The 11,863-nt window shown below is 41.9% G+C and overlaps 2 protein-coding genes across 3 annotated transcripts; one reads left to right on the top strand and one right to left on the bottom strand.

Moving 5' to 3' along the window:
- Window positions 1-289: 289 nt before the first annotated feature.
- Window positions 290-2,291, top strand: LOC106307240. Of its 2 annotated transcripts, XM_013744138.1 has the most exons (3): window positions 290-490; window positions 620-1,084; window positions 1,142-2,291. In XM_013744138.1, exons 1-3 carry the CDS (start codon window positions 430-432, stop codon window positions 1,663-1,665), a joined length of 1,050 nt encoding a protein of 349 aa, XP_013599592.1. In that variant the 5' UTR covers window positions 290-429; the 3' UTR covers window positions 1,666-2,291. The 2 variants fall into 2 exon arrangements, with proteins under 2 accessions (XP_013599592.1, XP_013599591.1); XM_013744137.1 differs by having other exon boundaries at window positions 620-2,291.
- A 981-nt stretch (window positions 2,292-3,272) lies between these two features.
- LOC106308997 lies at window positions 3,273-5,211 on the bottom strand. The gene is made up of 3 exons (XM_013746088.1): window positions 4,199-5,211; window positions 3,604-4,122; window positions 3,273-3,525 (listed from the first exon to the last, which is right to left on the bottom strand). The coding sequence occupies exons 1-3, from the start codon at window positions 5,209-5,211 to the stop codon at window positions 3,273-3,275; spliced, it is 1,785 nt and encodes a 594-aa protein (XP_013601542.1).
- Window positions 5,212-11,863: the final 6,652 nt, after the last annotated feature.

Below are 11,863 nucleotides of genomic sequence, written 5' to 3'. Positions count from 1 at the left end.
CCTATACTTGATGATATTGTTCATAAATCATCTACCACTTGTATGATGCATTTGTCTTTGTCCAAGGGTGTTATTACAGGTATTAAAGAGTCTAGATCCTACGGAGATGACATACTAAGAGCAAACCTTCTAATGGACCAGAAGGAAAAGCAATCAAATTTGCTTAAAGAAGCAAAACCAGTAATAAAAGTATCAAACCAAGGTAAGAGTCTAACACATCCTTTAGCTACTGGTTTAAACGTGAATCTTCTTGGTACAGGGGTACCAGATGAGAGCCATATGCTTACTGAGGTTACAAGGACAGAACCAGAACATGAGCTCAATCAAAATCCACACCACAAGTGGAAACCGAAATCTGAACAAAAGATTGTTCAAGTGCCAAAACCTGAAGTAAATTTCACTCTAGATCATCATGATATTGTTAATTCCATGACAAGATTAATGCACTTGTCTTGTCCAAGGAAAAGTGAAATTATTACAGGAAACCAAGGTGAGTACAAGGCAAAGAAAGAACAAGAAGTTCTTGCTGCCACAACTGATTTAAGGGTTAATTGTTCATTTTATAAATCCCTTTATTTTGGAATAATATACTTGTCTTTACCAAGATGTTTTGATCCAGGGATAAGTCAAGAGGAAAATAAAAACCGAGCTGGGCTATCGAAAGAAGGTGATCATACCAACCAAGATCGAAAGTTGCAAGAAAGGCAGCCACCAAACCAAAGTTGTCCAAGGAAGAATATCATTCTTCATCATGCTAAAGCATCCAAGGTAAATTCGACCATAACAAATTCTGTTCATGAAACTCCAGTATCAGATATAATTCACTTGGTCTTTGTCCAGAATGTTGAAAAAATTTCAGGTTGCAAAGAAGAAAGCTTCAAAGAAATCCCACCGGATAATCTTTTGTTGCCAGAAGGATCAACCCCAAAGATGGTCAGAACCGAGCCTACTAGGAGTATGAAGGGCCATCCACTGAATGAGAGAATCAATGCTAAATTCCATAGCAGAGGCGTGATCCTATCCTATTTGCTGAAAGAAGAGCCACCTGATGCACAATCCATCCCCAAACCAAAACAATATCAATGTAAGACCTTAGCATCTCAAAAGAGTATGAAAGCTGACTTTCTCTATCTTGGTACAGGTTATCCAGTTTCGAGGTCGAAACTTTTTCAAGGAGGAGGGTATGATGCGGCCATCAGATCAGCAACTGAACCAGAGGTCAACCCAAAACCCTACTCAACCAGCCAAGGCGCCAACCAGGACATATGTGCACTAAACATGCCATATCTTACAAACCAGGAGTGTTTAAATGATGAGGCTAATTTTTATGGATTCTACACTAACGAAGGAGTCCAGGACAATTGTAATTGGGCCAAAATATTCAAGGAGCAAGAAGTTATGAATTTTACAAGTCAGAGGTTTCTCAGCCCGTCCATCTGCCAGTATGCAACTTTACAAGAGGATTCAAGCCCAAAGAAGAAGTGTCCTGAACCAAAACCGATCGTAGGAGTCAAGAGGAGTTTATCAGCTTTCCAGAAAGCCCAAGATCTCGAGCAATGGTCAAGGGAATTGGAAGATATGATCAATTTACAAAAACCGGCCAAACCAGCTCTACACTTGCCTTATTTGGAAGATCCGGGTTTCACATCAAACCAACCTCAATAATGGCAACCAGGAGACCTTCTAAGTCATTCAGAGGCACTACACAACATCATAGGAAGCACCATGCCATACTGGATCAGGCGGATCCCAATCAAACCAAAAGATCAAGCCGGTTTGCATCAATTGGCCAAACCGACAACATTTAAAGAAAGTCTTCAACCAATTCAACTTGGTTCGACCCAGGGCTATTTATGGGAACCAGAAGATCATCTAGACCATTCAGAAGACATCCAAAGAGTCCTTAGCTGCACCAGCACCCAGGAGATCAGGCGTATCTCTCTTTCCATTAACATTCCATATATGGCAACATCTACACTAAATGTTTTGGATGAGTTTCTACAGATTTTTGCCCAAGACCAACGGCCATATTATCTTCTATTAAGACCAAGAAGTATTTCAGGAAGGCTTGAAGATCATGGCCATTTCCAGAAGCTGTCCAGATACAAGATCATCCAAGTTATCCTTTTGAAGGCACAAATCGAGCTAACGGTTAGTTTTCATGGAGCCATCAAAGCCTTCTCATCCAAGACTTTTATTTCGATTTATTTTCTTTCCTTATGTCATTTTCAGACTGTTAGAGAGTCCTTTGTCGAGCCTATAAAGCTCTAGTCTTTGCTTCATTGTAAATCACCCCATTTTGAAAGTAATAAGAATTATTCAGTTTTTCTAGTTTTCTTAAAACTATTGTTCTAAATCTTTTGAGTTTGTGTGAAGCAACTCCAAAGCACCTTGACTTATCAAGGCTCCTTTTCATAGAGTCTTGTGGCGTCCTCAATTCCCCATCCTTCCATTCCAATTCGTTTGCCAAGCTTGAGAGTGATACACATCCAGCAAGCAAAGCACCATCTCAATCCACTTCAATCATCAACTGATTAGGCTGAGAGTGTCACACGACCAGCAGCCTAATTCCATCCTATCTATCTTTATTTATCTTATTTTATGATATTAGAAATCATATCTCATTTTTTTTCAGGATCATAACTTGCATTCCATCATATCGCCTATCCGATCATATTTTTGGTCGATCCATCAAGCTTCCATCAACCATTTTGCCATCCCTGATTTCCAGCCTGCAACAGAGGGACAGCTGAATTTGTCTTTCCACAAACTGCCTACGTACCCCTTTCGGAGATCAAGCCGTCTCGTAGTTCAGTAGTTGCGAAGCAATTTGTTTAGTGATAATATTTTTTGAGATGCATTGCATTCCAAGTTCTTGGAATTTTTACGCCTTGCATGTTGGCTATCTCGTAGGAACCCGGCCGAACGACTATTATGATCTTGTAGGGTCCTTCCCAGTTTGCTCCAAGTTTTCCCGCGTTTCGCTCAGCGGTGTTTTGGAAGACTTTGCGCAGAACGAAATCTCCTTCGTTGAATCGGTGATTTCTAACGTTGGAGTTATTGTATTTTGCGGCTGCGTGTTGATAATTTTGAATTCGGACAAGCGCTCGATCCCGGTGCTCGTTGATGAGGTCGAGATTGTCTAGAAGCATGGCGTTGTTGAGATCTTCTCGTTCGGGAAGTAATCTTCTTTGGACGCCGAGGAATTCGACTTCTGCAGGAATCATGCATTATGTCCCTTACACGAGGGCGAAAGGCGTTTGTCCCGTTTCTCATCTTGGGGTCGTGCGATGTGACCAGAGAACTCCCTCAAGTTCCTCTGCCCACCTGCCTTTTTTAGCGTCTAGGCGTTTCTTAAGTCCGTCTAGAACGGTCTTATTGTTTGTCTCGGCTTCACCGTTGCATTGTGGATATCTGGGAGTTGATTTGTTTAATCGTATCTTCCATTTTTCGCAGAACGCTTCAAATCGGGTGGAAATGAATTGAGATCCGTTGTCGGTTACGATCTCGTAAGGAACTCCATGTCTACAGATAAAGTTTTTCCATACGAAATTTTCAACTTGGACATCTTTTATACTTGCGTATGATTCCGCCTCCACCCACTTTGAGAAGAAATCAGTGAGGACTAAGAGGAAACGCTTTTGCTTTGAATTGTGAAGGGGTCCGATGATGTCTATGGTCCAGCGCATGAAAGGATACAGTGACGTGATGGAAGAAAGAACTTCTGCTGGTTGTCGGATGGTCGGAGCATGCCTTTGGCATTTTTTGCATTTTCGTACGAATTTTTCACAATCTCCGATTTTCACTGCAAGTGACCTTCCACCGGAATGGTTTCCGCAGAATCCAGAATGGACTTCTTCCATGACTTTTCTCGCCTTTTCTCCTTCCAAACATGTCATGAGTGGTCCAGAAAATTTCCATTTGTAAATTTTCCCATCGACTGTTACATAACGCGCGACATGGGTTTGGATTTTGCGGGCTTCCCATTTTTCGGGAGGTAATTTTTCGTCGATGATGTAGGCTCGAATCGTTTCCAGCCATGGCGTATCACAGCCGTAGTCGAATTGTTCTGATCTTTCTTCTGGCTGTACTGCGACCTCCTCTACATCGTCGTCTTGATCCCTGATGAAGTTGACAATGACTGGCGGTCAGATACTCGGGTGTTCAATGAATTCGACCGAAATTACTCTTTTATGACTTGGGTCTGAACTTGATGCTAGGGCCGCGAGAGCATCGGCTTGAACATTTTCGGAGCGGGGGGATTCGCATGAGAGCGAAACAGTCGAAATCTTGAGCTAGATTATGGACCAGTTTGAGATATGCATCCATTCTTTCATCCCTTTCTTCGTATTCTCTGCTATATTGACTTGCGGCTAGCTGAGAATCACAGTAGGCATGGATGTTGCGTATCTTCAATCCGTGAGCTAATCGTAGTCCTGCAATGAGCGCTTCGTATTCGGACTCGTTGTTGGATGCGTGAAATTCCAGTCTAAACGATTGTTCTAGGATTTCACTGGTTGGGGACGTGAGGCGAATTCTGATGCCCGATCCTTGCTTAGATGACAAACCGTCGACGTGAAGGACCCATGTTGAATTTGGTTCCTTGTTAGTCACGGTTCCTGTCGGTAGCTCTACCAAAAATTCTGCGAGTACTTGGGATTTTGCACTCGTTCTTGGTCGGTATTCTATATCGTACTCACTTAACTCGACTGCCCATTTGGCTAGTCTTCCCGACTGGCTCGGACTATGCAAAATCGTCTGAAGAGGCAAGGTCGTGAGGAAGACGATCGTGAGGGATTGTAAATACGGTATGAGCTTTCGTGCCGATGTTACGACTGCGTATGCTAGTTTTTCCATTAGCGGATACCGTGACTCAGCATCTAGCAATGTTTTGCTTATGTAAAAAATGGGTTTCTGTTCACCGCGCTCTTCTCTGATCAGAACGCCGCTTACAGCTGTTGCTGATACTGCGATATATAAGAACAAGGTTTCTCCTTCGACAGGTTTTGCGAGAAACGGAGGAGTGGTCAAGTAGCATTTCAGCTGTTGAAGAGCGTTTTCGCACTCTTCTGACCACTCGAATTTTTTGTTCCCCCGTAGGATATCGTAGAAAGGTAAGCATTTGTCCGTTGATCGTGAGATGAATCGGTTAAGTGCTGCGACTCTTCCGGTTAATCTTTGTACTTCCCGCTTGTTTTTGGGCGAAGCCATCTCGATCAGTGCATCGATCTGTTAAGGATTAGTTTCGATACCGCGGTAGGTCACTAGGCAACTGAGGAATTCCCCCAACGCTACGGAAAATCTGCATTTTGCCAGGTTAAGCTTCATGTTGTGCAAGTTTAGTCGCGTGAAACATTCCTCAAGATGAGACACGTGATCTTCCGCATGGAGGGATTTGACGAGTATGTCGTCGATCTAGACCTCCATAGTTTTACCGAGTTGTTCGAAGAACATCCGGTTCACGAGCTGTTGATAAGTTGCGCCGGCGTTTTTGAGGCCGAAGGGCATCACCTTGTAGCAATAAGTTCCGCGATCTGTAATAAATGCAGTTTTCACGCGATCGTCAAGGTTCATCATAATTTGATTGTAACCCGAGAAGGAATCCAGGAAGGATAAGTGTTCGTTTCCCGCTGTTGCTTTGACCAATCGATCGATGTGCGGTAAGGGGAAGCTATCCTTTGGCCAGGCTTTGTTAAGGTCAGTAAAGTCAACACAGGCTCGCCACTTCCAATTTTTCTTCTTGACCACAACAAGGTTGGCGAGCCAGTCCGGGTACCTTACTTCTGTTATCGATCCGACTTTAAGCGGTTTTTCGACTTCGTCGTTGACCGCAGTAGCGCGTTCGGGTCCCAACTTTTGCCTTTTCTGTTTGACTGTTTGAAGGTTGGATCGATATTCAGCTCGTGGCAGGTTATGTTGATGTCAACCCCTGGCATGTCTTCCGCAGCCCAGGTGAACGTGTGGAGATTCTTTTTTATACAAGTTATGAGCTTAGTCCTTAAAGGTTCATGGAGGTTGGCTCCGATCTTGATGCATCATTCGGGGAATGCTTCGTCAAGACATACTGATACCACGGGTTCGCAGGCCGGCTCGCGCTTTTCTTCTAGGATCTCAGCTTTCAGCAATTGCCAGAAGAGTTCTGCCGAATCTTGTTATTGAGCTTTTTGTCGGAGGCCAACTTTTCCCGGGGAGTGGTCTCGGAATCTGATTTTTTCGTTTTAGTTTTGCGGCGAAGCAGACTTGCGATACCCTCGGGTTTCCCCAGATTGTTTCCATTTCGCGAGGGGTTGAGAATTTGAGGCAAAGATGGTACGTTGATGGAATTACCAGCATAATATTCAACCATGGTATGCCCATGATTACGTTGTATGACGCATGTCGGTCAACAACTAGGAACTCTGCGATTTTTTCTATGGTTCCAGCTTTGACTGTGAAGTTAATTGACCCGAGAGCCATAGTGGTTTCCCCTGAGAGTCCTACTAGCGGGCTAGGGTTTTCCGCGATTTCAGTCGGGTCAATCTTCATTCTTTCGAGGGTGTTTTTGAAAATAATATTAGTCGATCTTCCAGTATCGATTAGGACTCTCGCGACGTCGATGTTCAGAATCGTCAACTCGATGACAAGGAGATCGTTGCGAGGTTTGGTCTGGTTGACAGTTGCTCCCCCCTTAAAAGAGATGACGTCCGTATCGGTCGAGTCTCATATGTTCTTTCCATCGTCAATCGTCATATCTGATTGGGCGTTTTACGGCTGGGAGTTAGATTGATCAGTGCCCACCCCCCTCCTTCTAGCGCCAAACTATGGGAACCGAAATTTGCACTGTCGATTTCCATTTAAATAAGAGAATTTAGGAAAACCCTAATTTCTCAGAGGTCCCGGATATCTGCTAAACCATACGCCAAGCAATCAGAACACAAAATAAAGATGAGAAAAATATAAATCGAAAAGATAGCAAAATAGATCTTATTCCGAATTCGCGTTTGAGCGTTACAACAAGGTAAGAGCCTGGGCTACGAGAGCTGTCGGCGAGATTCCTAGTTCTAAAACCCTAAGACTGCAAAACCTAATTGAGTCGCAGCTCGAATAACAAAAACGGAAAGTTGCCTAAAATTGCTCTAAGTACTAAGTTTGCTCTGAAAAAATTATCTTCTTCTGCCTCTCACCTAGGACTCCTTATATACTCCTCCAAGGTCGGTTTTAGTTTTTCCCTTCCTGCTTTTAAGCCGTCTTAAGCGAAAAATAGAAATATTCCATTTTTTCCAATCTTCATGTTTATCCGCGGAAACTTAACATTTTTTCTGCGGAGACTTATCTTTATATTTGTTTTTGTAAAATAAAAACATAAACCGTCATAGCATATATGGGTTCATTCTTAAAAAATCGTAAGTGGGATTGTAGTCGTATTTTAGACCTCGTTGGGCCGTCCTTCGACAGGAAACATTTGTTACGATTTTCTTTTCGACAAAAACAAGTTCTCGCGGTTCTTATCGTAAAGTTTCAACGGTAACTTTGATCGGAATGATGTGAGAAATGATATGGCCGCGGTACATGGGAGCTAGCATTGAGGAACAGACGAGAATGCATGGATTTGGGTCGTACCCGTTGATCGATGTCCGAGACATTTCGGTTGCTACGTAGCGACCTAGCCCGCGCTGGATCGGTCGCTACGTAGTGACCGAACGAAAGGTTTGGTCGGTCGCTACGTAGTGACCGACTCATTTGCGGGTCAGTCGCTACGTAGCGACCGACCGAGTGGCTTTGGTCGCTATGTAGCGACCGGCTCGTTCGCGGACCGGTCTCTACGTGGCGACCTTTTTTGGATCCTTTTCTGACGTTTTATGAACGTGTTCTTAGACTATGGGTGTTTAGTTTCGATGAATCAACCGGGGTTAGTGTAATATTTCTCCGCAAAGTTCTTAGTAAAGATTTCTTTACGAAGATTATTTTTCGTAAAAACGTTCATGCTTAATTTTACGGATATTTGGATGTTAACTTCGTCTTGTTCGTTTTTGACCCCAACAAAAGGAAGTCCAAAATTATGCCTAGGGTCGATGGGCCATTCCAAATCCTTAGGAAAATCAGTGACAATGCGTATCAATTGGATCTGAAAGGTAAGTATAATATTTCTCCAAGTTTTAATGTTTCTGATCTATCTCCTTTCTTTGCAGATGATCCAGATTTGTGGACAAATCCTTTTGAAGAGAGAGGGAATGATGCGCCTCAGTCCGTGGATTAGTACATTGAACCGGACCAGATTGGAGATCAGACCGATCAGAACAACTCACCCGAGGTTCGCCTACCTAGTCGTGCCAACAGGACGATCGTGTCGTGTACCGCCTCGACCCGCTTACATCCAGGAAGGAGCTTAGACCAGACCCGCGTGCAGACATCCGAACTGACCGAGCCGGTACGCGTTCTTCCCAGCCATCTCGACAAACCAAAGCCAACAGCCGAGCCAGACTTGACTTGGATCGTGAGATTTCCCAAAATTATCGAGATTTCTCTCTCTTGGTTCGTTTGGCACGAACCAAGTGTCCTAAAGACCAAACCGATGGACTATCTCTCATGTCCGACATTCTCTTGGATTTCTATCATTCAGATTTCTCTAAGGTACGAATCATCAAGCTTTCTGAAGACTTAGGCCGCATCAGTACACTCCTTGATCACCGGCGGACTGTCCAGACCGTCCCGCGTTCGTCCAGCTCCTTACCGCGACAACTCCAACTTGTCTGGATGAATCTGGGCATCAGACGAAGAGTCACTTTGACCAGATCTGATATGAAGAGTTTATTTGACTGCCTTTCAACATTCTCAGTCAACTTTGTTATTTCTTAAGTGTTTTATTAATTTCTTTCTTTGACCACAAGTAGTATAAATATGTAAACTCTTTCTCATAATCAATAAATCGATTTTCTTTCAAAGTTTATGAGTTTATTTCTTTGTTTTTTGCTTAGAATAGTCTTGTTTATTGTCGAGTGATACAAGTAAACAAATCTTCCTTTGTTGGTCTTGACGTAAATTCCAAACCACAATCGAAGCCGGTAGTATCATAAGGTCTTTCCGCAACCTTTTGCGTCGCATTTCAAACCACCCAGTTCTCCCACCTTTGGCGAGTTCATATCCAAAATCCCGTTGAGTGATCCTCTCCGAATCTAGGACGTATCAGTTTTGGTCTCGCAACACAGCTGCATCTGATGTGTACAATATCTATGAGAAGGAGAAAAGGAAGCTGAAGGCAGTCTTGGCTAACATCGCTGGAAGAGTTTGCTTAACAACATATTTTTGGAGAGCCATAACAATAGAAGGCTACATGTGCTTGACAGTCCACTTCGTAGATGATGATTGGGTTTTGAAGACGAGGATTTTATCTTTTTGTGCTTTTCCGCCTCCACACTCTGGTGTTGCTATAGCCCTTAAGCTGACTGAGCTGTTAAGAGAGTGGGGGTTAGAGAAAAAGATTTTTTTCTCTAACAATAGATAACACATCAGCTAATGATGTAAGCTATTTTGAAAAGGAAAGCTGCAAAGAAATTTGGTGTGCGATGGTGATTTTTTTCATGTGAGGTGCTCAGCTCACATCTTAAATTTAATTGTGCAAGATGGTGTGGCTGTTATCAGTGGAGCTTTAGATAAGATCAGGGAGAGCGTTAAGAACGTGAAAGGATCTCAGTCTAGAGAAATTATGTTTCAGAACTGTGTCGAGACAGTTGGAGTACGAGCTGAAACGAGTTTGATTTTTGATGTAACAACACGCTGGAATTCAACACACTTGATGCTATCGAGGGCTATTGAGTTTAAGAATGCCTTGAGAAACCTTGGAGAAGTTGATAGGAGCTACAAGAGCTTTCCATCTGAGCAAGAGTGGGACAGATCATAACTGATCTGCAAGCTACTGGAACCATTTGCTGAAGTCACGAAGCTCATTTCTAGTTCATCTTACCCGACAACAAACCTATACTTTATGCAAGTATGGTCGATTAAGTGTTGGTTGAGAGGTCATGAAGATTTAGAGGATCGAGTTATTTGTGAAATGGTCAAGGCCATGAAAAACAAATTCAACAAATACTGGGAAGAGTTCAGTGACATATTAGCAATTGCGGGAGTACTTATCCTCGACTGAAGCTTACGTTTTTAGAGTATTGTTACAATATTCTAGATCCAGACACTGCCAAATTGAACGTGGAGTATATTCGTGAGAAGATGGTCAAGCATTACGGAGCATATAAGAAAGACACAAGCATCACTAGAGCATCTACTTCACATGCTCCTCGACACAGCATCCCTTCAGGATATGATGTAAGTTTATCTCTTTATGATTCGATGAAGTGTTTCTTGAACCTAACTTGATGTTTATATATATAGCTTTGGTGTTGTTGCTTATCTTATTTTATGTACTGATACTAAGAGTGGTTGGCTATAGTTTATAGATCATGTTTAGCTTAAGGCACCAAATAGCTAGAAAGCTAAGTCATTGCGGTGCTTAGATCCTTATTGAGCTGATATGATTCACGAGACTTGTTTTGATCTTTTAGACACGTTGGTTTCAGACTCTGATCGTTGCTTTGTTGTTGTTTACATGGCTTTTATGCTTACTGCTCTCAAAAGATGGGTGGTAGTGGAAAATCAGCATTAGACACATACTTGACCGAGCCAGTGGTTGATATGGACAGCTTTAGAAGTTTGGATGTTGTGTCATACTGGAAAGACAATGCAAGCCGCTTCAAAGAGTTGTCTTCAATGGCGTGCGATGTGCTTAGTATCCCTATCACAATAGTGGCGTCGGAATCATCCTTTAGCATCGGTAGCCGAATCCTCAACAAGTATAGAAGCTGTCTACTACCCACAAATGTTCAAGCTTTGATCTGCGTGAGGAACTGGTTCTGTGGCTTTCAAGAAATTGGTGATGAGATTGAGTTTACCTCTTAGGAAGAGAAAAGATGTATGATTGACTGTGTCTCCTTATGTTTATGTTTGCTCTCCCATCTGTAAGTTTGGTTATGTCTTCATATTGAGAGGCTCTCTAATAACAATGATTGATTGTGTCTATGTGTGTTTGTGCTTCTGTTTTCATATTGATAGGTGAGAGTCTCATAGGAAACGTTACAATGTTCCACTGTGTGTTTTTGGTAACTCTCCCATTTGCAAGTTTGGTTATGTTTTCATATTGACGCTGTCTCATACGAGACGTTACATATCAAAATATAAGAGATAACAAGTTTTAGAGAACATAGTGAACATAGCAGACTGAAACATAACAGTCAGGCCTCGTCCATCTGCCTTTGTGTGTGTTTATGTTTGCAGATGGACGAGGCCCGACTGTTATGTTTCAGTCTGCTATGTTCACTATGTTCTCTAAAACTTGTTATCTCTTATACTTTGATATGTTTGAATCATTGTTATGTTTGAGTTTATGACTTTGTTTTGTTTGGGTTTATGACGTTGTTATTGTTGTGTTTGAGTTTATCATGCTGATATGATAACAGTTATATTATAACTTTGAAATTTTTTATTATGTTTTATGTCTTTATGCAATAATTTTGAAGTTTTGCTACTTATAGATTCTTCTTACAGATTTTATTAAATTAAGTTAAGCAAAAATATGTAAATTAGTACAAATAAATAATTTATAGATCTTATAAAATTAAAAGTATAAAAATCATTGTGAAAAATATTAATATGAAACATATAAGTTAACTAAACATAAGTAAAAAATTTACAAAGAAAAAATTTACTTTAAAACTATACAAATTGGACATGGTCTTTATTGGGTGTTTCTGGGTTTGTCCATTGGACATGGTCTTTATTGGGTTTGAGCGTTTTTGTGGACCATTGTCCAATATAGACCGTCCATTAATGTCCCAAA

The sequence above is a fragment of the Brassica oleracea genome, chromosome C8 (assembly GCF_000695525.1).
Source record: "Brassica oleracea var. oleracea cultivar TO1000 chromosome C8, BOL, whole genome shotgun sequence".
In the NCBI taxonomy this organism is placed as follows: domain Eukaryota; kingdom Viridiplantae; phylum Streptophyta; class Magnoliopsida; order Brassicales; family Brassicaceae; genus Brassica; species Brassica oleracea.
This window is presented reverse-complemented; position numbering and strand designations above follow the sequence as displayed.